Source organism: Pelodiscus sinensis, chromosome 7 (assembly GCF_052426305.1).
Source record: "Pelodiscus sinensis isolate ZL-2025 chromosome 7, ASM5242630v1, whole genome shotgun sequence".
Classification (NCBI taxonomy): domain Eukaryota; kingdom Metazoa; phylum Chordata; order Testudines; family Trionychidae; genus Pelodiscus; species Pelodiscus sinensis.
This window is the reverse complement of record NC_143058.1, coordinates 64,486,867-64,514,101: the sequence shown is the minus strand read 5'-3', so window position 1 is coordinate 64,514,101 and position 27,235 is coordinate 64,486,867. Positions and strand designations below refer to the sequence as shown.

Genomic DNA, 27,235 nt, shown 5'->3' with positions numbered 1-27,235 from the left:
TCATATTTATCAACGATTTTTCACTATTGGACATTTGCAGGGCTGCTCCATGGTCTTCTGTGTATATGTTTACCCAGCGTTTTACTCCCACCGTAGCATCTAAGTCAGATACAAATGGTGGGCAGGCAGATCTGCTGAGGTGGGCTCCAAGCCCTACTTTTATGAGTCACCTGAGTGGAATACATATTGGTAGCTACTTGAAGGAGATTGCCACTGAACTGTATTGTAATTGTTTTTTGCGATGTGGCTGCAGCTGTGTATTCCGTGACCCACCTTTTTTCCCCTCTGTGTTGGAGGCTCCAGCTTTGGATTCTGCTGTGAAGGAACCGACAGGGGACAGGCAGCGATGTCCATGGGAAGGGTTATAGAGGCCAGATGATAGAAGCACTGCTCTGATGGGTATTGCCAAGCAACGATCTCTACCATTGGTGTGTTGGGCACCTGAGTGGAATTCATGTCTGCACCCACATCAGCAGGTCGAGTCCAAACAGTCTTTGTTTTACCACCATTTGCCTATTTTTTCTGTCTTTATTTTAAAAATATGCATTCCCCCCCGCCCCGACACATTCATCTTTCACCCCTCTTTTCTGACTTGCCTCTTTCTCCTCACTGGCTGTTTCTTTTAATTCCTCACTCAGGTTCTCTTATTAATCTTTACCACACTTCTTTCACCTTCTTGCCCTGGGCTTCTCCAATCTTTTCATTCCACAGACTATAAAGTGAGAGCACCATCTCCCCTCCCAACAGCCTATTATCTCCATGGCTTGGTTTTCAGAACGTTTAATTCTGAGAATGATAGGTCATAGTTTAAGGAATAATGTTCTTGTTTCTCATTAGCGTATTCTCTATCTCTCCCTCTTGCTGCTTCAGATAAACCATCTCTGCTCTCCATCCATTCCTACTTACCTCACCGTTACCATCCATTTCAGTCCTCCCCAGCTCGCAACCTCCTTAAGGAGACATCAGTGACATCTGATACGGATGCATTCTGAAATGTCTCCAGACAATCCAAAAGAGCAACAGATTTTCAGAAAGCGGGAAGGGAATTAAATATACTTAAAAGTGATTTGCAGTACAAGAAAAAGGAGACAGCGCTGGGGACATGAAGGGTGACGTTATTTTTAACAGCTTGTCTACATGGTGCAGCAGCACAGAATCCAGAGGGTGGTTTCTAAAGCGTATTAATGTGCGCTAATGTACCAATGTTACACTAACACATACTAGGCAACTTTTAATGCACACCAGCTGGGTTCACAGCGATCAGTTCATGCGTAGCACTAATGTGCTTTAGAAACTGTATTGTATGGACAAGACACATCCCTAATCCTTTCTCCCTCTCCACTAGCTGACAAGCCCCCAATACCTCCTTCCTACCTCCCCGTTATGCATCAATTCCCTCTCCTTCACTTTGCTGCTGCGAATTAAGACGAGGAAGAATTAGTTCCCTTGTGCAGTGTTTCCTGCCGAATCGTTGACACCTCCTGGAGGATTTGTGAGTTCCCAGAGAAGCTTGTAGTCTAAGGGACCAAGAGTTGGAGCACTTCCTACAAGCTGCTGAGTTCTCAACTCCAACTGAAACTACCCTGCAAGATCAGACCCTAAAATAGACACAACAAAGGTATGCAGCACGAGACATTTTTTTCTCTCTCCACTGAGTTGTCTGTTCTTCGGGTGTGATCTTGGACTGTCAGCTCTTTGAAGTGGCAGCCTGTCTTTTAGGTGCTTTACAGACATGCAAGTGCACTTCTGCATGCTCTGGGCCTGATTCTGATATCTTTTTGGTGAGTAGCACCTGACTCTATGAGAAATTCTGCCGACGTAAGTGGGAATACCCTTATGTGCACTGAAGGTGTTGCTGGGATAAAGGTTGAAACAGGGAAGATCACAAATAACTTTGTGATTCAAGATATTTAAATGTCTGTTTTGAATGAAGTAGGGGGAATAAAACTTCAGGGGCTAGCCGAGTTAGTCTATAAAGTGCTACCAGACCATTTATTGTTTTTTAAGTTTATCCTGTACAGACTAACAAAACATGTAGATGGCATCATGAGCTTTCATGGGCATAGCCCACTTCTTCAGCTTGCAAAATGTAGGTGAACAATTGGCGAGTGGTTCAAACTTGATATGATCTATTCTACAAGCAAACCGTTATGTGTCTATAAATTGCAGAGTGATGACGTTGTTGAAGTTGTTTTCACACAGGCCATTTGTTATACTGGAAGTTCTTGGGCATCTAGATTTGCACCTAAGACATATTTTATGCTCCTTGATTACTTCAACGTCTTGAAATAAACAAAAGAAGAAATTAAAGAATAGCAGCAGAGTCCTTTGCATATGTTTTAAATCACTTGATAGAACCTAGCAGTCATTTTAATTTGAAGTGTAAATGCAGAAGCCTTGTGTGAATGGGAAGTGACATGCTGCACAGTTGGTAATGATTTAGAAAGCAGAGCTAGTCAGATTATCAGTTTTTCTCTGGAGGCCTGACACTGGGGTTCAACTGGTCTGTTTCAGACTCATGCCACAAAGATTTATCTGTGTTTCACCAAGTATGAAAAATATATGAACCACAGGGCTTCCGGCTGATCCCCCCTGCCCCAAAGCCATCAAGCCTCCTCCATTAATATCAGCGCGCTCGTAAATTTCCAGAATGCACTGAAGTAGGCAACTTTTGCCACTGAACAGAAGCTTCCAAAATGTCCCCTGCCCCCAGTAAATCCAGTGACACTCTATAAAGCAAGCTAGCTACACATGGAACTAATTACACATGACACTCCTTTTGGAAATAGAGGGGTTCACACTTTTAAACTGGCCAGAGTGGAGAGGGGTGTCCAAGCAATCACAAAAGACAACTACATTTGTCATTGTTTCAATTGCTAACAAATTCAGAGTGTTGCCTCTGACCAGTGGAGAATGGCTTGTAGCCGTGAGTGGCAACCTAGACCAGTGAGTAGGCCGCACGAACGGACATTCTTCATCTCCGTGGCCCGCAAGATTGTCGTAGCCAAAACAATCTCCTGGGATAGGGTCATTTTACTAACTGCGCTTGCGTGTCTAGAATGTGCAGCATGTTCTGACCAAACTGTAGCCGTGCTGTGATTGGCTGCAGAGGGCGCACACGGTTCTCACAGTCAATGCTGTGTGCAGTCAGTACGCACCTCGCTTTACGTGCTCTTGCTTTACATGCACGTCACTTTTATAATACTGGTAGGAAAAAACAACCAACATGGATGAAAACCAGCAGAATCTGGCAACCCTATGCGTGGGCAACAGCAAACAAAATATATCGTGGGCCACACGTAGAACCTAAATGGGCCTCATGCGGCCCATGGGTCATGGGTTGCCCACCATTGGCCTGCAGAATCATGGCTACAACAGATTTGGCCTCTTCACATGTTGCTCTTCAGAATCATCTGCCAGGGTCATTTTAATTTTACTCCATTTTTTTGCCCTACAAAACCAATGTTCATGTTTATCAGAGTGTTAACTTTTCCTCTGTTCAAGGAATGTGACAGTGGAAGTTGGGCTATTTGTTTTGGTTTCTCTTCTGTGGAGAAAGTCTTGAATTTGCACTCCTTTTGCTTTGGGGAGGAGTATTAACCCACCAAGGAGGTGAACTGCAGGCAGGGGCGGCCCGGGAGCATAGGCTGACTCAGCAGTCGCCCAGGGCATTGTCTTCAACAGGGTGCCCAGGGCGCCCAATGATGACGTCATGGCCATTGGCGGCCGTGCAGGTGGAGGTGCCGATTGCGTATTCCACCTGGGGCACCAGCTGCCGCAGCCCACCTCGGGCTACTGCTGACTGCAGGCTTCCAGGGGTATCTTCTAACTCTCTGGGTGGCTGAAGTAGTTGCAAATGCTGTGCCTGGTTCAGAGAGCTGGTGGCATCTTCTGCTTTGTGAATCTCTATTACTCCAAAAACACACTGTTCATTGGCTTGTGAGGACTTCTTACCTGGGCCTTGCTCTTGTACCAGCCTTCCTACAAGGAAAAAATTAGAGCCACTTCTACACTTAATGAGGACATTTCCAACTTCTCTTAAAACGGGTTCAGTGGCTCCAATAGAAGGCCCTCGCTTCTGCTATACGCATGACAGATCATGACCAGGGAGCCATAACCATCTGTGCATTGCTGTTGCATTTGTCTTGATGCATCATCCCAGGCTGCCCCGACAGCAAGCTTCGTATCTTGGCCAATTGACAGTCGGAATTACGGGAGCTGTGTCCTCATTACTGATAGTGATTGAATGGTTCTCAGGGGAAATGGCAATGGCTTCTTCTAGAGCAGGGGTGGCCAACCCATTAAATGCAGCGAGCCGAAACAGTGGCAGAAAAAATGCAAAGAGCTGCACCAGAATTTTTGAGCAAAAAAAAAAAAAAAAAAAAAAAAAGGACGCTGCCCCTTTAAACACTATTGGTTAGGCTCCCGTTGGCCACCACCATTTTGCCAATGCTATTTTGCCACGCCGGACAGCTCCCTGCACCTAGTGAGCACAGGGAGCTGGGGGCAATTTGTAGGGGCACATGGGGGAGGGGGGTCTTTGCACTTTCAGGGGTGAAGAGCTGCATGTGGCTCGTGAGCTGTGGGTTGGCCACCAGTGTTCTAGAGCCTGGCTCTGAATGTTTGATGCTGTGTGGGATGGTCCCAGCTACCAGAAAAGCAAGCTAGGGAAAGTTCTCATCAAAGAACGTGGGAGCGGGAATGGGCAATAGTGACCGGACTGTTGTAAGGAAAGGGGACTGTAATGAACTAGTCGACCTCCAGGTGGCAACCTGTTGTCAAACGGTTTTCAAATGACGCTTTCTGTAGTAAAAACAGCTATTTTGCTTTGAGCTGTTTTCTGCCTTTTATGCATTCCTACGGCTCAAAGCCATGTCCCCCCGTGGGCAGACCGTCAGTTGCTGGAGCTGTCATGCTGCACCTTTCCCAAGCAGGAAAATTACCTTTCGAAAGAGTAATGAGCACAGACGGTGAAATGTAATATGGCCGTCCCAGCCTTACACAAATAAATGCCTTCCCGTGTCTGTTGACTTTCAGTATGAAAAAAACTCTTCCTCCATTCATCTTCCTCCCGCCTTGTTCCTCTCCCTCTCTCTTGGCTTCCCATGGCGTCCTGTGAACAAGCCCATTGGCATTAATCTCAGCCCAACAAAACAGTCTTGTGAAAAAGGAAAATATAACGTGATCGCCTCCGATTTCTTTTCGACTTCCCCCTTGATCAAAGGCTGGGCTGGCAGTCAGGAATGCTGACCATGAATCAATAAAGCACAAGAACCCCCTGCTTTAGAAGGAGTCTCAGTCACTCACAGCAACGCTCAGATGGTTCCTTTTGACAGGACTCAAGTCAGCCGGCTGAGCAGGCAACTTTTTCAAAGCTAATCAGTAAAGTATAAGCCTATTATGAGAGCACATTTATCCTTTGCCACCTCCGTCTTCCAGAAAAGCAATCCCCAAATAGGTGGGAATAGCACATAACATGTACATAAAAGTTGCTATTCCTTAGATCCTCAGTTATTAGGTCAGCAATGCTATTGATTGAACGTTCCCTGGAGCACTGAGCAGAGACATATAAATCCTCCAAGAAATTCACAAAATCATTTGTTACAGCTAGAGGGCATAAGATACATTCTAGCGGATCCTGTATATTAGGCGCTTCCCCGCGACTCCGGCGGCAATCGCAAGTCATAAAAACCTTGTCTTGAGTTCTGATTTGTCATCTCTCTGTCTTTCCAAAATGCAGCTGAATTAATTAGTCCAGGAAATCAGACAACGGTGGTTCTTTGTTTATTCCCAAAACATAGAAGCTCTTTCATGTCTTTTGAGGGCTTAGTGCTGATTGTTGCTTGGGTTTGCAGTTCTCCCATGCAACAAGGTGGCTACAATCATGGGCTGCCACTGTGTTCAGGGCTGTGGTTATAGGTTTAAACGAGCAATTAAAAAAAAAAAACTTACACGAAACACCGTTTTTCGCTCTAGTTCTGGGCTCCCTGCTCTTTTGCAAGTTTTCAATGGCCAGAGAAGAGTGGCAGTTGGTTCATGGTGACCCCCACCCCATGACTCTATTTGCAGAAAAAATGCCTCCTACCTCTTGAATAAAGCCAAAGCCCTAGTTATGTAACTTTGAATTTCTCCAACAACATAAACCTCTGCATTGTCAACGTGATCTATGGGGGCTTCCTCGGGAGTTGAGGGGCTGACACCTGGTTCAACGGGAAGGTATTTAATTACAGATGCTGTTAAGGTTGGAATGTCTGTGTCCTTGTTCCACACTTGTGAGGGGTGCTTGTGAGAAATAAGAGACCATTGTGCTCACTGCATTTTTCTACTGTGAGTGGCTGTATTTCTTTAAATGGTTTTAAGCTTTTAACAATGACCCCACTTTTCCAGGGGATGTACAGGAGCAAGACAAAATAGAAGCTTGGAGATTTTCAAGTAAATGATTCCCCAGGCAGAGAGGTACCGATTCAGGCAAATAAGCACACAGATAGGTAAGCAGAATGATACATGGTTGAGCTATAACCAGGATCATAAAAGGGAAGAAGTTATTAAAAAAATGTAGAATTCTCCTGTAAGACTCCAGTGCTACAAAAAATAGACCTTTTCATTCAATTGACTCTCTTGGGAAGGTTTTTTAGGACCTCTATCCCCATAAAAATGCTCTTGGATTAAAGAGTGATTGATGTTATGCCCAGTCTTCTCTGTAAAGAAAGGGGGTAAATATTTATAGCAGCCCTGCCTTTTACAAGTAGGGAAATTCAATATCTGCCCATTGTTCTTTTAATACGATAACAGCTGTCTTGAAAGACAACACCTGTTAATTGTATTTGCTGTCGCACCCGTTTCCATTTGATCATAAGGTATGGAAGGAACAAATACTCCTGGGTTTTATTTTTGTTAGTGTATGTAGCGTAATTCATCACAAAGAAAAGGGACTTTGTAAACCTTCAGCTATTAGACAATGGAAGGTCATAAAATCAATCAAATTTCTAGTTAAAGAACAATATATATGTTGAAAGGACAATATTGAAGTTTAGGTTGTTTTTTTAATTTTTAAAATATATCTTGGCATGAAATAAGAAATGTAAATCTTGGCACTTCAATTTTTCAGCCTCTGTTCAGAGAGGCAGGCAGATAACGGGACAAAGAAATAAGTCAGGTACTCGTTTATCGTGCTGACAGTTTAGCTCTCCATGTTACACATCCCTTCCACGTGTAGACGTCTGCAGATTCAATTCTTACCTAGTCAGATGAAAATGAATGTGCCTGTGGGAAGCTTGTTTTAGTAAGTTACATGGAAGCCTCACATGGAGAGCAAAAAGGGGGGGATTTATGTCACTATCAAGCTATCTGGCATGGTTTATGATTGCGAGTGCCAGTCTCAGGGCAGACTGTCAAGAAACAGAGCATGAACCCTCAATTGATTGTGTGATCTATACTTAGATTTCATCAACCAAGTATCAAGTGTGACCTTCTCAAGCACTAGAACAGTCTTAACATGGAGTCACAGATCATCCCCTTGGGCACTCCGGTCTACCTTCCCCCATAGGAAATGGGACTAGGTGGTACTTTACACCTGAAATTATATGTTCAGGTTACTCCCAGTCTCAAAGGACCATCACTTACCCTATAATCAAGTGCACCCTAGGTCTCTCACCAAATGCTTGTACCCAATCCTATAATAAACTAAATAAACTTTTATTAACTAGGAAAAAGAAATAAGAATTATTTACAAGGTTAAAGTAGGCAAACATACATGCACAAATGAGATACAGTCTTTGGTTCAAAAAGATAATAGTAGCTGCTATAATAAAAAAGCTTTATATGTCCTTTAGAGTACTGGGTCTCAATTCTTTTTGGACCAGGACCCATTGATGGCCAGTCCTGATCCAGTAAATAGCTGAAGTAGAAAACCCACAAGTATGTTGGCCCCCAAATTTTTACTATTACTACTACTGGTATTTAGTTAAAGCAGCTGAACAGTTAAGTAAAAGCAAAAATCAACATCAAAAGAAACACATTAATAACAGTACAGTATACTAATTCCTGGGTTCCACTTTATGAGAAATCTGAATTTGATTCTCTTTGACGAGTTTATCAAAGTTTGGTGTAATTTAGTCAGCAAACTATGAAGATTGTGTTCCACATCCAATCCATCCCTGTTTTTATTCTTCTTTGAAAGCTCATGATACCATCTACATGTTTTGTTAGGGTGTGTCTAGACTATAGGGTTTTAAAAAAAAAATAGGTTTTTTTTTTCGAAAAAAACTTCCCCTGTGTCTAGGCGGCTGCCGCGTTCTTTCAAAATTAAATTGAAAGAATGTGGCGGTTTTTTTCGACCATGGAAAACCTCATTTTATGAGGAAGAACGCCTTTTTTCGAAAGTGCTCTTTTGAAAAAAGGTGTTGAATGAAAACAGTGCTTTTTCAAAAGAGAGCATCCAGACTGCCAGAGTGCTCTCTTTTGAAAAAGCGGCTCACTCTCTTTCGAAAAGGGCTTGTAGACTAGATGTAGCCTTAGTCTGTAACAGGAAAAAATTGAAAAAACAACAACTAGTCTGGTAGCACTTTATAGACTAACTCAGTTACCCCTCTGAAGCTTTGTTCTTCTGATGAGACAAGGCAGAGAATCCAGTTACACACGAGAATCTAGTTTCACGCATATTTGCACTAAAAGGCAACATGACTCTAAGCACATGGCAAGCAAGAGGAAGATTTTTTCCAGGAGCACTGCAGTAAAAATTGGTAAGGTTCATTTCAGTGTATTTTTTCTGTGGAGTGTGTTTGCAGGACAACTCGACCAGCTGAGAGTCTTGTTCCACAGTTTAGACTCGTGCTTTCCAACACAACTCCAAATGAACCCTGTAGCCATTCTTCGCCCTTCAGTTGCTTGTCTGGAAAACAATCTCATGTTCTCCCAGATATGCACGTGGAGCAAGCCATGTACCATTACTGAAGTGCTCTACCAGGTGAAACTTTTTTTTCTTCAAGAAAAGCTGCCAACTCACTTTTAAGTTTGCACACATGACATAACGCTTTACCACAGGACAGCCCACGAACCTCAGCATGGTAACGCAGATGTACATGCGCACTGCCCGTTTTCTGACAGAAATCTTGCCAGCCTCATGAATTCTTGTCCTTTTGTTTGATGTAATTCACCATTTTGACATCTTTAAGAGGCCACTGATGCTCAGGTACTATGTTTTTCCTGCATAGGGAGGCATGAGCAGCTTAACAGTGGTGCCACATTATAATGAATGCTTTTAAATGGCTTCTTGGAACAGCTCCTGAATGTTCCCCTGTCATTGAAGCATCAGTTGTAACCAGCTCAATCCCATTGACTCTAAGGCTGTGTCCAGACTCAGGGTTTTTTTCGAAAAAAGTAGCCTTTTTTCGAAAAAACCTCACCTGTGTCCAGACTCAAGCCATGTTCTTTCGAAATTAAATCGAAAGAACGCGGCTTTTCTTTCGATGGCGGTAAACCTCATTTCACGAGGAAGAACGCCTTCTTTCGAAAGTTCCTCTTTCGAAAGAAGGCGTTCTTCAATGTAAACAGGGATTCTTCGAAAGAGAGCATCCAGACTCACTGGATGCTTTCTTTCGAAAAAGCAAACCGCTTTTTCGAAAGTTCAACGTGCAGTCTAGACGCTCTCTTTCGAAAGAGGCTCTTTCGAAAGCATCTTTCGAAAGAGCCTCTTTCGAAAGAGGCTTGCAGTCTAGACATAGCCTAAGTAATTACTTAGTGGAACAAATATATCACCAGCTGTAGTAGAAGCAGGCAAATGCACACTACATAAGTACTGTTCTTGGAAATCACTTTCCCATACATGCCTTACATAAACCACCAAGATAGGACAGCCTGACACATTTGTGGCTTCATTTAATTGTAAAATAAAACAGTTGCTTACTGAAAGATGATCCATTGTTTGCAGTTTGATATCTTCTTAGATATTGCAAATTCTTCTCTGTATTGCATCATTGGAAAGAAGGATTGTTTTAAGTTTTTTGCAGTTGACTCACCCGACGATTAAATGCAGAAAGTAAAATTGTTTTTATGACATTTCCAAATCTTTTTTTTGTTTAAACCAATCAAGGGGCTTGTCTTTATAGACGGAGTGCTTTGTCTCCAAATGCCTATATAACTTTGATGGTTTTAGGCCTTCATATGGTAGCAGTTCATTGAAGGTGACACACTGCAGTCTGTGTTCCCCATTTCAGTCTTCAGGAAATGAAAATCCAAACTGGAAATAAGCAGAGTCGTACCTATGACTAGTTTTCTTCTCAGGTTGTAATGAATTTGTTTTCAGTTGCAACAGGACAGTTTCAAAATGCATCCAATTCACCAACTGAAGATTCACTGTGTGATTAATAGGTAAGCTCTTCAATGGAAGTTTTACAGAACATGCTTCCCCCAAAGCTCTTCACACTTTGCATTCAACTGGCTAATCAGTAACATTATGAGTGTGTCACAGAGGTCATGGAGTCCATGTTTTGACGTGACCTCTGTTTCTTCAGGCCAGGGCATTGGGACTTTGGCTTCAGCCCTGGATGGCGAGGCTCAGATGGCCATGACGAGACTCAGATGGCCATGACACTTTCACACTGAGATCATGACCAAGGGTTGAAATCTTTTGCCTTCACTTTTGCACATTCTTATGGTCAGATTCTGGAATTCTTGCTCTCAGTGAGGGATCCACCAGCAGCCCCCTTGTTCTGAAAGGTGCTATTCATTGTAAGGGCAGAAGAATTGCTCAACACTGAAACACAGTGATCACTGGCACCGGCTGTCTACAACTCCAGGTTTTCGACCATTCATACGCCTACTTGTAGATATATGCCAAACAGACACTAAAGGAAGTCATGGAGTGTGCAAACACAAACAGAGCAAGATTTATGAACGTATACCTTAGAAACACATCAAGATTCACTGAGGATGGCAATATATGTGTGACAGTTGAGTTGTGAGTTGAGTTGTGAAGACCAGGACTTTAACAGGGTTCAAAAAAGAACTAGATACATTCATGGAGGTTAGGTCTATCAATACTTATGAACCAGGGTGGGTAGGAATGGTGTCCTTAGCCTCTGTTTGTCAGAGACTGGAAATGGGTAACAGGAGAGGGATCACTTGATGATTCCCTGTTCTGTTCACTACCTCTGGGGCATCTGGCATTGGCCACTGTCGGCAGACAGGACACTGGACTAGATGGACCTTTGGTCTGACCCAGTCTGGCCGTTCTTATGAGTAGCACATGGAGGCACATTATAGCGAGGTACAACCAACTTGAACCATGAATGTAGATGACACAGCTCCTCAAGTCAAACTATCATCTATCATGTAAATTGGGCAAATAGTCAAACTGATAACACACACAGTAATCATGAGCAGATGTGTAAAGCATCTGAAACTCGACTGATACATTCCTGGATTTGCTGCCTGAATTTCAATTTTCTTGTAGTTAACAGATCTCACAGATTGGTGCTGGAGATTAGAAGTATTTTGCAAACAGTCGATATCTCCTTATTATGCTACTCCACAACAATAATCCTATGCTAGAGCTGAACATCTAGAATTTCATCAACTAAAGAATACTTGCCAAAGGTGAACTGGCTCGGAAAGTCATAGGCATCAGTGGTCTGACCTTGCGAACACATAGATGCTTAACTTTACTCGTGTACTAAATGAATATACACAGTAAAATTATATATGTGCTTACATTTTTGGAGGACTAGGCCCATGTGGGATTTTCACACTAGTTATTCGATGCTGCTAGTGGTAGGAAAAGGGACCTATGTATGAGTTCTTTGAACCACTATGGCAAATCCATGTTCCTTTCTCTGATAGGAGGCTTGACAATTCCTTTCAAACTCTATACATTATATAGGAAGCATGACCTCAGAGTTTGTAAGTGTTGAGATGTAGACACAAAGTTAGGACACAAATTAAAGTGGAGTTTAAAAGTATTCTGAGTGATTCGGTGATCCTTACTTACCCGAGTAGACCTTCCTCTGTGAGTAGTTGTAATGAGGTGGAGTAGCCTTCAATTGAGTTAGAGGGGGAAGGGCCAGTCTGTGAGCCCTGGTAGGCGGAGCCAGGCCTCTGCCCTGATCGCAAGTAAGAGACCCCAACTGACTACCATTTTTCCTGGACTCTCAGCTAGAGCCACAGACTGTGTGTTGCTTTGCTAATTCCCTAACTAGGGGTTACACCCAGGGTACGTCTAGACTACAGGCTTTTGTTGACAGAGATACTGTCGATAAAGCCTCTGTCGACAAAGAGAGTCTAGACTACAGCCAGTTCTGTCGACAAAGAAAGCCACTTTGTTGACAAAGAGTCTAGACACTCTCTTTTGAAAAAGCACAGTGTAGATGCAATAGCGCCTTTTGTCGACAGAACTCCGTCGACAAAAGGCGTTATTCCTCGTAGAATGAGGTTTACCGCCATCGACAAAACTGTCTTACTGTCAACCGAACATGGTGGTAGTCTAGACGCAGATACAGTTTTGTCAACAAAAGTCCACTTTTGTTCATAAAGCCCTGTAGTCTAGATACACCTGCAGTGATGTCGTTAGGGTTGCCAGATGGTTTAACATAAAATACGGAACCCCTTCCATCCCCCCCCCAAAAAATGCTGGGGAAAAATTCTGTTGGGAAAAAAAAGGGGGGAAACCATAGTTGTTAAGCAAAAAAAAAAAAAGAATAGAATAGGTGCTGTGCCTTTAAATGGCCCCGCGCTCCTCACTCTCCTGCCCCCGCAAAATGCAGCAGGAGAAAATTGTCCCCGATGGGCTTCCATCAGAGGGAAACAGGAAATAGCGGACATTTCACATGTACGGTATTTTCTAGGTTTTTTTACCGGATGGGAGACCCAAATACTGAAGTGTCCAGGCAAAAACCAGTCACTTGGCAACCCTAGATGTAGTGAAGCAACGTGGCCTCCACTGACCTAAGAAAGGGAACCACTGCTAAACCACAAAGTAGCCCAATTTGTGAGCATTATTCTGAGTAGCACTTTACTTCAGACTCAGGCCCTCTGAGGCAAATGCAATTTCTACAGTGCAAGTATTTTCTTTCATCTCACCGGCACTCAATGAACCACTGGCGGATCTGCTCCTGCAGACTTTCCTTGATGTCGGGACCTTCCATTTCTCTCAGATGGGTCTTCATGGATACCAGAGCTTTCTGGTACGCGGTCTCATGCTTTCCCTGGATCTCACACCGCTTGGCTTCCACATTCTGGGCACGTGCTACTGAAGCATTAACCCTTTGGAACTGAGGAGGTAGGTTCTGAAAATGAAAAGGGAGAGGGATGTTCAAAAGAAAAGGTCCAAATTAAAGAAACTCAGAGTATTTTGGAATGCTGGGTTGATACTCTGGTTCTTTAAGCCTTGTTGTATGTGTGAAAATTTTTTAAAAGGAGGAACCCGCCCCCGCCCATAAAAAATGCCTGGATGCACACAATGGTCTATTGTTAGTGTTTCAACCTTAATTAACAAAATTGCTATGGACAAAAACAATCCTTCCAGCGTGGGATCCTGGGATCTCAATGAGACAGGTGAGGAGACCGCTGTGTAGCCAATGCCAACTTTATCCATGTCAGAAGGGTGCCAGAGGTTTTTCTAATTGAATTCTCAAATGTTTGGATTTCCCGGTGGCTCTTTTTAATTAGACAGCATTGTTTTTAATTTGTTCAGTTATAATTTTTTATATGCGCTGTTTGGCCAGTTGTTTCCTGGTATTCTGTGGCAGCTGGTAAAACTCCTTTCGGAAATGCACTTCCCTTGAGTAAAACATCAAATAAATAAAAATCCAAACACTGTAAATAAAAAAGGAGCTCCCCAAATTTCCCATGATTAGATAATCCTGTCTAGAAGTCTAAGTGCTTAGAAGTCAGAATAAAGTATTACAAAAATAAATAAATAAGCTTGGTACTTGTTGGGGATATAAGCTGATTGATTTTATGTATGTCTTTTAGAATAGATACAAATGAAAATCTTTCATTTGTGCAATCAAAGTAGTATGAAAAACATCAGCTGTGGGGTTGAGATAGAACTTTACTAGGCTGTATTTTCCATTTTGTGATCATTTATAAATGTAAAATATGTTTTGACTTTGTCATTTTCCAACTCAGAGGGTAAAAAATATAGATTTAAAACTGATGCATGGATTTAGTTAAACTGATCTTAATCTAAAAAAATTCTTAGTTTATCACATATTTTGAAGTATTTAGCACAATGTATACCAAGGCTGAAGAGAAGAATAAATGGAAAATGGATGGGGTGGGTTGGAAAAGAAGGGTAGGTCATTTCTAGGGATGCAAGCTATTGTATTTTCCTAAAATAAGGTAACTGCCTCACGCAGAGTGATAGAACATATAGACAACTCAATCTGTGACTATCTCACACTGAGTAAATGTAAATCCTACTCTTTCCCCAACATGATTTGTAACTGTATCCAAACCCCCACCACTCCAAAGTTTTTTTAAAAGGCCATTGACTCTCAGGGTATGTCTACACTACCCCGCTAGTTCGAACTATCTAGCCCGTGCCGCGTGTAGCCGCGCGGCACGGGGTTCGAACAAGCCGGCATTTAAAAATGGCGCCGGCCGGCTTATGCAAATGAAGCCCAGGAAATTCAAATCCCGGGCTTCATTTGCAAGTGCGGTATGCCTACATTACCCCGCTAGTTCGAACTAGGGTGGTAGTGTAGACATACCCTCAGATTTTAGGGTCAGAAGGGACTATTGCGATCATATAATCTGATTTCTGTCATAGGTCACGGACCCTCATCCACTAACTCCTGCAATAGGTTCATAAGCTCTGGCTGAATTACTGATGTCCTCAAATCACGATTTAAAAGCGTAAGTCACAGAGAATCCCCCATTTACTCTAGTTCAAACCAGAAGGTAACCCATATCCCACGCTCCAGAGGAAAACCTCACAGGGTCTCTCTCAATGTAACCTGAAAAGAATGGGAGTCTTACAGGGGCTTTTGGATTAGGCTCAACATTCTGTTTGCTCTACCATTCTATAACACTTTACTGAAAGTCCCAGTCTCAGAGACTATTTACAAGAAAAGAAAAGAAAAGAAAAGAAAAGAAAAGAAAAGAAAAGAAAAGAAAAGAAAAGAAAAGAAAAGAAAAGAAAAGAAAAGAAAAGAGGGAGGCCTGTAGCAAACAACTGGCCAGATTCTGTTTAGTTTTGTTCAATGAATACTAATCAATGTCAGACAGAAAATATACCCAACAATTACCAAGTAAACATCAGTTTCAGAATATATAAAATGGGTATGATGCTATATTAGAGGTGTGGTCATCTTAGGCCCTGATTCAGGATAGCAGTTAACTATTTTCTCTGCATCTGGACCATATTCAGGTGACGTACCACAAAATGATTCATAAATGAAATAGACAAAACCAGGCAATGAGCAAATACCGACAAGAAAACCAGAACAGCAGTGTGTTTTTGGGGTGCAGCTCTATATATTCGGTACCTGGCAGTGTCACTAGAAGATATAACCTTGGGTTAATTCTCAGTGTTCCCATAGAAGTCAAAACCTTCCCTTCTACATTCAGCAAGCCTCATAAAATCTTTGCAATAAATAAAAATACCAATATTATTTAGACTAGTATCTTTTTACATATGTAAGAAATATAAGCTGGTTCCTGTTCTTCAAGAAAATGAGTTGCAATTTACAAATCATATAATGCGTATTTGGCTTTTTGTACAACATTACATACTTACCATAGACCTGCCTCACCACTGTGTCACTCCTGCTGAAATCAGTGGAATTATACTGACAAAAACAAGGAGGGGGAAAGTAGTCCCAATAATGTGTCACAGGATTTTTCAAAATGAATTCAGACTGGCTTAAATATGGAAACTAGTAGCAGGACCACAAAGGATATTTAGCCAGAGCAATATACCAGCTGAGGTCGATGACGAGCAGGGAAAAGGATTGCCACAGAAGGAAAGGGTTGAAAAGAGCTTGTTATATACACTGTAGCTAAGCAATAAGTAAAACTGACACATAATCTATATAAAGTATTCATTTAATTCTAAGTACTAATCACTAATTAAGTTTACAGATATGTGAAGGATATAAACAATCAAGAAAAGAAGCTAGTTGATAGGGTACAACTAAAGATGAAGAGATGAAATAAAAGAAGCACACAGTCAACCTGTGGAACTCCTTGCCAGAGGATGCGGTGAAGACTAGGACTTTAACAGGGTTAAAAAAAAAGCTATCTAGCCATTGATGGAGCTAACGTCCATGAATCTATTAGCCAGGATGGGTAGGAATGGTGTCCCTAGCCTCTGTTTATCTGGAGATGGATGACAGAAGAGGGATTACATGTTGATTACCTGTTGTGTTCCCTCTCTCTGGGGCATCTGGTATTTGCCACTGTTGGCAGACAGGACACTGGGCTAGATGGACCTTTGGTCGGACCCAGTATGGCCTTGCTTATGTTCTTAAGTCTTAATGCCTCTCCTCCATATTCAGCTTTCATTTTCTTGTTAGGCTATGAATAGTCTCCCAAGGGAAATGTTAGAAACCCCCACCACTTGGATCAGTTAAAAAGAACAGCGTTAACTTAACATTAGCGCATTTTTTATAACCAAACCCACTGTAGTGATTCCTGAGTTTAATAACTAATTTTTGTGCATTCACAATTGTATTTCCCTATTTTCTTAATAAGAGGCTTTTCTTCTACTCTTGCTTTGTGAAAGATCCGGACAACTAAGAAAGAAAAATGACTGCACACGGTAAGCGCTGTTTCCTTATGTAATCTAAGTTTGTTGGGGGTTTTTTTTTTTTACATTAGCTACAAAAACTGTAATCTTTAAAACAAAATCTTTAAATAGGACCTCCAGCCTTCTCAAATTGAAAGTAAATGTTAGGAAAAATGAGTTGAACGTTGCCAAGGATGGTACAGTTGTGAATAAGAGAATTATTTTTCAGTCCTCTTGCTTTACAAAGGAACAAAGCCAGTAAGACCATACGTCACTGGAGCTTGGTTTCTGTGGACCTGAGTCCAGAAAATTTCATTTTTTATGTCACCTTAAATGTCACCTGTTCGAGATAGTATCACTAAACCTATTTCCAAATGTTGAGGCCTAAATCCCACCCTAAAGGCCTAGAATCCTAGAATCCTAGGGCTGGAAGAGACCTCAGAAGGTCATCAAGAACAGCCTGCTGCCCAAAGCAGGACCAAGCCCAACTAAATCAGCCCAGCCAGGGCTTTGTCAAGCTGAGACTTAAAAACCTCTAGGGATGGAGATTCCCCCACTTCCCTAGGTAACCCATCCCAGTATTCCACCGCCCTCCTAGTGAAATAGTTTTTCCTAATATCCAAACGAGACCTCCCTCACGGTAACTTGAGCCCATTGCTCCTTGTTCTGCCATCTGTCACTACTGAGAACAGCCTCTCTCCATCCTCTTTGGAACCTCTCTTCAGGAAGTTGAAGGCTGTTATCAAATCCCCCCTCACTCTTCTCTTCCAGGTCTCTCTGACCTTGAAGCTGAGTTTTCTTTGCATGCATCTTTCAAGAGGACTATAAAGGACAAATGTTCAGGGGACTCTAAAGGAGACATGCGGCATGATCTACCCATCTTGAGTGTCCAAGGATGCAAGGGAAAGGAAATGCTAAAAGGCTGTCCCTCCTTCCTGGTGGTTGCCCCCCATGACAACATAGCTCCGAACATCCCCAGCTATTAGAGCATCCAAATAACAATCTTTGAATACTACCAAACAGATCAATATTCCCTGGACAGTTTCCAGAATCCTTAAAGTTTTCAGACCTATCACATGTATACTTACTGCACGTGTTAAAAACAAAAGCCAATTTCTTTTTTATGTCGTTTCTCTGAATGCGTTTTATGCGGCTGCTTTAGACTCCTAGGGAGGCACTCTGCAGTCAGAGACGCTAATAAATAGCTTTTCCTTGGGGCAGAAGCATTTTTTCCTTCTTAAAGAAATTTCTTTGGCCATGCAAAATTCAAATTTGCTCACTCGCCTTATAAACAGCAACTCATTTAAAAACAAATTACAAATATTAGATGGAGACAGTGAACTCAATAATGCACGATAGCCACATCAGCTATAGAATAATGCATCTTAATGAAGGCTTCCCATGTGAATAAACCATTATATTTACAAGCTTTCCATGGTTAATGACCCAGAACTGGATAACGAAACTCACATTTTTAGCGAGGTCCTCTGTCAGCAAAGTATACATATTAATAATTGATGTTGTTGTAAAAATAGGCCATAATTCGGTGCTTCCTGAGTTTGTGGGAAAATAGGACTGCATGGCCCATTAACTTAAAATGCTTATCTAATGTTTGATGGGCTTTGTCTTTTAAAATCCTTGTTTAAATTAATAAGGGAAAGTGGACATTTGTCTGAAAGAATGTTTTTCCCACTCATCAGTCACAAGTACACTGAGAGAACTGCTTGCTGTTGTGTTCTTTGTGGTGTCTAAAAAAGAATTTAGGTTTTGCGAAAAGAAAAATACCGGGCAGTAGACGTTCCCTACGATTTTCCAGGTAAGCCAATGCGATGAATGCTCCCCCAGTGTTCTGTTTTTTGCTTGAGAACTCACATGTGCAGACCAACCTTCTCAAGGTGGAAAAGTCTTCCTCTTTATGCTTAGTCAGCTCAACTGCTCTTTCCACCCCAGCCTGCTTTATTGTTCATTATAAAGCACTTAGAGGTGTGCAGGCGGGCTGAACATGCTTGCGGCTACAGTTCTGCATATAGGATGCCCCATGCTGTGGAACTAACTGCTCTTCAATTGTTCCATTAAGATTACATTTAGGGGGGGAAATGGCCTTCATTTCAGTAAATAAATATGTTTTATGTTATTTCATATTTTAGGAGTATGGTGCCTGAAAGGTAAATTTACTATGTTTTTATTATCAGGTATTTTTTGCAGACCTCAAATCCAAATCACACATTTTTGTGGGATTTTTGCTGTATGCATTGTCTTTTGGATAATTTTAGCCAAAATGTTAATCTTTAAACAGAGTCGTGTACAACAAAAATCCATTAAACTAGTAAGTCTGTTTCACGTCTTTATGTTGGACATTAGGAAAAACCTCCTAACTGTCAGGGTGGTTAAACACTGGAATAAATTGCCTAGAGCGGTTGTAGAATCTCTATCACTGGGGATATTTAAGAGCAGGTTAGACAGACATCTATCAGGGATGGTCTGCATGGTTCTGGGTCCTGCCATGAGGGCAGGGGACTGGACTTGATGACCTCTCAAGGTCCCTTCCAGTTCTTGTGTTCTAGGATTCTGTTTGTCTTATAATACCCATCTGTAGCAGAAGATACATTTCTCAGCAGAATATATATTTATTCAGAGCCTGATTAAACACTCCTTTATTCATATGAACAATTCCACTGAAGTTAAAGAGACTACATGTAGAATTGCTTATTAGTCCGAGCAAAGGAGTTCACAATTCAGCTTTCTAGAGGTCTAGTCTTTCTCAAGCCAGTTATGCTACTGAATTTTAAACATTGGTTGCCTGGACATTCTTTTAAAAAGCTTACTGTGTCATTTGTTATTTAGAGTTTTTCTGTGTTTCTCAATATTTTGCTTTGAAGAATGAAGAACAGGTTTTAAACCAGTCTCTTATTTTACTAAGTATTTGTTCATAGATCTTCCATTTTAATACAATGCAAATAGTGATAGCCTCGACGCACCATATGAATTTATATGACTGAAGCCCCAAATTAGGTACAAAATGGAATCAGAAAGTGAAATGTATTGCATTCATTAAAGCTTCCCACTATAGGATTCACTCCAATAGCTTTGCCAATTAAAGTCATTGTCACATGCATTCAAACAATGGTATTTATTTGTGGCAGGAGGCCTGGTCAGGCAAATACTGAAAACAGCTCAGTTTTATGTCATTATGAAACTTACAGTACTTATTAAAAAGATAAAAGGAACATTAAATTTGACATGGAATTTTTTTAAAACAATATTCATAATGGTGTTATTTTGTACAGTCCTGGTGGTATTTATTTCAGATATTAATCCCGGGGACACCGCCAAACTTATTTTGCTAAGACGTTAATGCATGTTTTTGATTTTAAAAGCCAATTGTTTAAATATCAGCATAATTTCATTTAAAAAAAAGGTGCAACAGCAGAAAATAATGGAGATGACTTTGTGTTGCTTTCCAGCATCTTACAAGTTTGACACTAAACCCATAAAATCACATTAAATGTAGGATAACACTGTTCAGATTTTACAAACATATACCTATGGGGATGTAATACAACCCCCCCCTTTGTGTGAGCTGCTCAAACATAACATGGGTTATAAATTAAACCAAAATAGCATTTAAGATTCATGTTTAATAAAAACAGACTTTTGGGCACCCTTCAGCCATCCTATTTATTCACTTCAGGAGCCAAAGAATTATTTTATGCTCCACTTATTTATAGAGTTTGCAGTTTGTTATATCCAATCTAATTATTTATTTAGCTACAGCCTCCAATGTTTACTCAGAAGGCTATTCTGGGGAACACTGATTTTTTTGGAGTGGCTGAAATATATTTATTAGGAATTCAAAGAATAAAAAAAGTCTGGCAAATCCAGACCCACAGAGAGAAATACAGCTCTGACCGAAGCCAGCATGCCTAAATTAGGGTATGTTTAGAAAAGGTAAGGAGGGAGAATATAGTTATTTAAAAGTACACAATGGCTTTCATTTGAAAATCCACATGAAAGGAGGGGAAAACTCCTCTAAAACGCTATGCAAAATTGTGTATTAGCCTATGTTTCCCCTTAGACTCCCTTGGGGTAGGAGCATAAATCATTGTGGAAAAGCACAGTGTCCAAGTTGCCTAGCAGTGCACAACAGCACATCAATAAGCACAATCCCAACAAACAAGGCCGCAGTCTGTAAATCATTTCAGCATGTGAAGTGCTGAACTTCAATGGGGCCGGCTCCTCGTGCTTAAAGCTAAAATGCATGGAAGAATTTCGGGACCAGTGGGCTTAGCAGCCTGCGGAATTGAGCCCGGCATCTCGTGCAATCCATAGTGAAACCCATACATCATAGCTGGTTTCAGATAGTCCCTGGGTGCCCATTCAAGCAACTCCTTACTTATATTCTCTACCGACAAGATGCATAGGCCAGTCAGCACCAGTTGCTGCTCCAAGAACAGATCAAATTTGCAGCATGGAAGTTTGTTGGGTTTTCAGGATGTGATCTACTTTGGCTTTCCTTCCTGCCCTCTCTTCTCTGACTTCTCCTCTCTTCCCGTGGACCAGACTTGTGTAGAATCAGCCAATTTGCAAAGCGTCTTTAATAACTTTCCATGTTAACAGGTTTCCCCCTTAGCCCTACTAGGTGGTGAGGATCTCCACAGATGTAGACCCTCAACCGTTGATGACTTTACAGGATCAGGCTCTATTCTGAGCACCGCGCCCATTGATTTCAGTGGAAGGCGCACCTGTGTTAGCAAAAGAAGTGCACTTCAGCTGCTTTCCACCACTTCGGTGAAACAAAACAGCCATACACACAGGTTACCCAGCCAGCTAAGCTAGGTTTACGGCTGCTTTGGATCACTGCACCAACACAAACCAACTACGGCGCACTGGTGAATCTGGCCCCCCATGTCTGAAGTCTGAGCACTATGCTATTCTTGAGTTACAGGTAAATAAGAGAAGCTAGATAGTAGCTTTCAAAAAATCAGAAATATGGCACATGGCTGGCCTATAATTTTAACATGGCTGGAGGAATAAAATAAAGGTTTCTGCACATTTTCAGGGCAATGCAAAGTGGGTGAAACTTTAACTGGAATGTCAATGGCTGAAATAGCAGTAGAGCAGGAATATGAGGAAGACCAGGAAGCACGTCAGGAGACAGCTATAAAGATATATGTGTTCCTGGTCAGGCTTTGCCTTTTCAAAAAATGGAGCAGGTTTTTCAGATCGAGATTTATCTGAGATTTGGAAAAATGTGCTGAGGGAATCATGCTTTTTCTGTAATTAAGCTCTAATAAATAATAACAAGAACCTCAATACTTTGTACTACAGCCCAAAAAATCTCTCTCTCTCTCTAGACTAAGGACGTCTACTCTGTCATCAAATAAAATAAGAAATAAACGCCAACTCCAGGAAACTGACAGAAAGTGTTTCTGTCAGAAAGGAGAAATAAGCGCTGACAGCGAAATGCATGAGCACTGTTAATTCAGAAGCAGATAGACTGACTCTGGGACCATCTTATTTGTGTATATTCTTATTAGGACCATATCGCTGAATATCCCCAAAAGTCATTATTAATCATTTAAAGCTTTTCAATGCCTTCCTCAAAGTCCCATGTAAATTATGCTACTTTATACTTATAATTTCAACTCCAAATGATTACTTCAAATGTCTTGCAGTACAAGTCCAGACTTGCTTGTGATGAGCTTAAGGTAGTGGATGGCCATGTCTTCTAATTTATCTAAATCTTAAAGTATTAGAAAAGCAAATTCGAGATGTTTACACATAACGACCTGGGATAATTTTTTAGAGAGCTGTCATGCTCATACATCAAACGGGCCTGACCTTTGGAGCTCCCCGCTGATCCATCAATGTGAATAGTTGCCTTTTGCCACTTGTTTCCCTTGAGGCCATAGCGAGGAATATAGCATTAAAAATGCAAGAAAAACACCAACCCAATATATTAAAACATTGGAAGACAAAGCACCTTTTATTTCCCCCATAACCCTCAATTAGACATTTAATACCAATTAATGGCTCTACTGAGCACAGAGTTGCAAACATCAACTCTATTGCGCCTAAAAACTGGTCGGAAAGTGAAGAGACTGGATGTTGTATCAGGTTTTAAGCTGTCTTGCCCCCTTAGGGGCAAGCGTTTCCCCATAGGCTACAATACATTGCTGTCCTCACACCCATTCTCAGTGTGTAGGCCATAGTGAAAAGAGGATGTAGCTGTATATCTAATTACACCTGATCATCTGCTAGAGACCGGAATCCTCTCTAAGCAGGTCTACACGGCAGAGGAAAGGTTGGCTTAAGGAATGCAACTCTAGCTATGTAAATACTGCAACTGGAGTCAACCTACCTTAAACCAAGCTTGGCACCCTCTCCATAATAGGAATTTATAAGAATGCCCAGACTGGGTCAGAGCAAGGATCCATCCAGCCCCGTATCCTGTCTTCCGACAGTGGCCAATGCCAGGTGCCCCCAGAGGGAATGAACAGAACAGGGAACCATCAAGTGATCCCTCCCCTGTTGCCCATTCTCAGCTTCTGACAAACAGAGGCTAGGACCAGCTCCCTAGGCTAGGTCGACAGAAGAAATGCTCCCATCGACTTTCCTTACTCCTCATGATAGCAAGGAGTACCTGCATCAAGGGGAGGCACCCTCAGCATTCGATTTAGTGGGTCTTTACTAGACCCACTAAATCAAATCCTGAAAGATCGATCGCCAGAGTGCCACATACACAATGAGAATGAATATTACTGTAAGGCACTATAGTAAAAGGCTGTTATTTGAATACAGCAGCAACAAGTGCATTGTTGTAGTAGACAAGGGGACCTGGAGAAGGATGTGGCACCTATACTGTGTCATATACAATAAATACTACAGAATGGTGACAGCCAGGACTAATGCATCGGAGACAAAAGAGGACGGTTGGAAAAGTATGGGGAGATTCGCCCCCTCACAGCTAGCTGCAGGGAGCACTACAATTTATTCCAAGTTGCTGCTTCCAAGAACAGCTCAATCTAATTGCCTTCTGTGATGACACAATTGGCTCTGCGAATATGGGGAAAGCAGTGGATGTGATACAACTTAGCTTTAGAAAAGCCCTTGATATGGATTCCCATAAGATTCTTGCCAGCAAGTTAAAGACCCCTGACATGGATGAATGAACTAAAAGGTGAACAGAAAGTTGGCTAGCTTATCGGGCTTAGTGGGTAGTGATCAATGGCTCAATGTCTAGTTGACAGTGGGTATCAAGCAGAGGGCCTTCTGGGTTGGTTCTGGGGATGATTCTGTTCAACATCTTCATTAATGATCTGGATGAGGGGATGGATTGCACCCTCAGCAAGTTTGCGGATGGCACCAAGCTATAGAGAGAGGTAGATATGCTGGAGGGCAGGGATAGGGTCCAGAGTGACCTAGACAAATTGGAGGACTGGGCCAAAAGAAATCTTATGAGGTTCAACAAGGACAAGTGCAGAGTCCTGCACTTGGGACGGAAGAATCCCAAGCACTGCTACATGCTGGGGACCGACTGGCTAAGCAGCAGTTCGAGAGAAAAGAACTTGGGGATTGCAGTGGATGAGATGCCGGATAGGAATCGACAGTGTGCCCTTGTTGCCAAGAAGGCTAACAGCAAAGTGGGCTACTTTAGGAGGAGCATTGCCAGCCAATCGAGGGGAGCGATTATTCCCTTTAATTTGGCACTGGTGAGGCTGCATCTGTATCCAGTGTTGGGCCCCACACTATAGAAAGAATGTGGACAAATCAGAGAGAGCCCAGTGGAGGGCAATGCAAATGACTAGGGGATTGGGGTGGATGATTTATGAGGGAAGGCTGAGGGAACGGGGCTCATTTAGCATTCGGAAGAGACGAGTGAGGGGAGATTGGATAGTGTTAGAAAATGCACCTGAGGGGAGGTTCTAAAGAGCATGGAGCTCAGCTGTTCTCAGTGGTGGCAGATGGCAGAACAAGAAGCAATTGTCTCAAATTATAGTGGGAGAAGTGTAGATCAAATTTTAGGAAAAAATATTTTATGAGGAGGGTGTTGAAGCAGTGGAATGGGTTATGTAGGGAGGGGTGGAACCTCCATGCTTACAGGGGGTAACTCCCAGGCTTGGCCAAAGCCCTGACTGGATTCGTTGAGTCAGGGTTGGTCCTGCATTGAGCAGGGGGTTGGACTCGATGACCTCCTGAGGTCTCTTCCAGCCCTAGTCATTTATGATTCGGTGAAATTTGCAATATGGACGTTTTTTACATTTCTGGGAAATGAAGGGAACAGTTTTATTCCTGCCCTCACCTTCTCTGGCTTTTCCCATAGACCAGACTCATAGAGAGTTAGCTGCTGCTAGCTGCAGGGAGAAGCTCTATAAGCTAGGCCCGGAGAGACTAGGGGAAACATCCACCTTCCTATTCTTGCAGGGAGGAGATGGTTTACCGTCCCTAATTATGGGTGAGGGAGAAACTCCCCCGGATATTTCGCATTCTCCACCCCTCCTGGTCTAAAAGTTCACTCTGTACGTCTGTTTTGCTTTTTTGACTTGCCATGCCAGGTGCTCTAGGGTTCTGTTTTGCCTCTTCCCTCCCACATGAGCTTTGGGGAGATATTTATTTGGCAGCTTCTTTCTGGTCCCCAGCCCCACACACAATGGGAATGGCCCTGCAAAAGTGTGAGGAGAAGACTTGACAGGTTCAGCTCTGCTTCAGGGATAAGGCACTTGAGTGCTGAGGCGTTAGTAACAGAAGGCTGGCTGACATGAGTACCATGCTCTGCCGTGCCTGGGTCACACTCGCTAAATTTTGGAGCGCAGCCTGTCTCGTCTCACATCTGCAGTAGATACGGCACTAATGTACATCATGAGAGTTTATACTAGAAGAGAGATTGCCCAACTGCTGCACCATTGGTCATTTCAGTCGAGGTCTTTGGTCTCCAAGACCTCTTTAGCATATGAGTGTTAGCAAATGAATTTTTTCCCCCCCCTCCTGTTCATTTACAAAAAACCCCAAGGGAAAAGGGACCACAATCTTGAACACAGTTTATATTCTTTGCCAAGCAAAACTTACCATCCCCAGAAATATCATTTCCTCCTCTCTCATTTTCACTGTATTCTTCCACTGCGTAAATCCACGCCAAACCTGAATTGTAAACACAACGCTAATGAGATAAATGGGCCTTGTTACAGCTTCCTTTACTGCAGCAGGCACAGGAAAAAACAAATAGAGGAAGGAAAAACAGACTATACAATTGAAGCAATTACTGCTGAACAGGTTGCCATCTGCGGTATTATTTTAAACAGATTCTCAAGCCTACTCTTCCCCCACCCCCCTGCACATGTGAAAAGCATAACCGTTGGAAGCGGGTTTAGAACTAGGGGCCCACTATACTCTCACTGGAGCTCTGGGATGCTGCAAACACGCAGGTGAATATTTTCTATGTGGAGCAGTGGCCTGTCTTTCAACGCCATGCTGACTACACTGTTTTTGCAGGGTTGTTTCTTTCTGCTTCCGCAGACACATGAATCACTTACGATACATTTGGCTCATGGGGTATAGCTCCGTTTGGCCCCCAGAAACCTCCTGCCACTGCAGGACCGTTCCTTTCACTTTCATTTCTAGTGCTTTGTCCGCTCTTGTTTGGAATGGCCCCAGGCTGGGGTTCCAACCAGCTACCCAGGCAGGCTGCTGCCAAGTCAGAATGTTCTGTCTCGTGAGCTTCATGCTGCTCGTGTGAGCAAAACACATCGTCAGTTCCCCCTGCATTTTACTGACAGAAACAAGACTCGCCTTTTGAATAAGAAGTGCAGCAGCCTCCAAATCTGGACCTTTTCCTCCCTGGAGTCTGGCCTGTCTCTCTCTCTTTTCTTCCAGGTAGATTTGCTTCATGAATGAAGCCCTTAGGCGACCCTGGCGGGCCCTCTCCGAAATCTGGATTACTCTAATGACTTCTTCGAGAGGCAAGGGCTTTACGTATTTCTTCTGTGGTACAGAGAAAAGCAGAGATAAATGGACCTGCTAGCAGAATATGTAGAGCTTAAAAGTTATTTCCTGAATCCTTTTGAAAATGGATGTGCCTTTGATTAATTCTACTTTAGTTGGCAAATTGAATAGCTCGTGATAACCTGGATACATTTCACTAAGACAAAAACAATCCAAGACAGAGAGATGAAAGCTATACCTAAGGATCACCTAATTGTAGTTTTGACAGTTTTGGCATTTTGATAATTGTACCAGAATCTTAATTAATTTGTGCCAGGGTCTTCTATAACCAACATACCATTCTGTAAGGTAGATTTGAGGGGGTGCAAGGAGTTTCTGATGACATAAAGATAGTAAGTAAGAATCGTTCTTACTGTAGATTATGTAACGAATAACTTACAAATTGTATTTTGTTTTGAAAAATAAGACTAAATATCAGTATGGTTAAACTCTATTAAACTAATAGACTTCTCAAGGTATATATTGACTTCCCCTTATTTTCCTCCTAATATCTGACGATAAGAGCTTCTG

At 42.2% G+C, this 27,235-nt stretch overlaps 1 protein-coding gene across 2 annotated transcripts in view; it reads right to left on the bottom strand.

Moving 5' to 3' along the window:
* The window catches only part of DRC11 (dynein regulatory complex subunit 11), a 120,362-nt gene that overhangs the window by 77,236 nt on the left and 15,891 nt on the right, over positions 1 to 27,235 (bottom strand). For both annotated transcript variants that reach the window (XM_075934044.2, XM_006127447.5), the window contains exons 4-6: positions 26,513 to 26,704; positions 25,793 to 25,864; positions 13,075 to 13,280 (exon numbers count right to left, since the gene is read on the bottom strand). In XM_075934044.2, the coding sequence (XP_075790159.2) occupies positions 13,075 to 13,280; positions 25,793 to 25,864; positions 26,513 to 26,704 (470 nt within the window). The remainder of the gene's footprint in view (positions 1 to 13,074; positions 13,281 to 25,792; positions 25,865 to 26,512; positions 26,705 to 27,235) is intronic.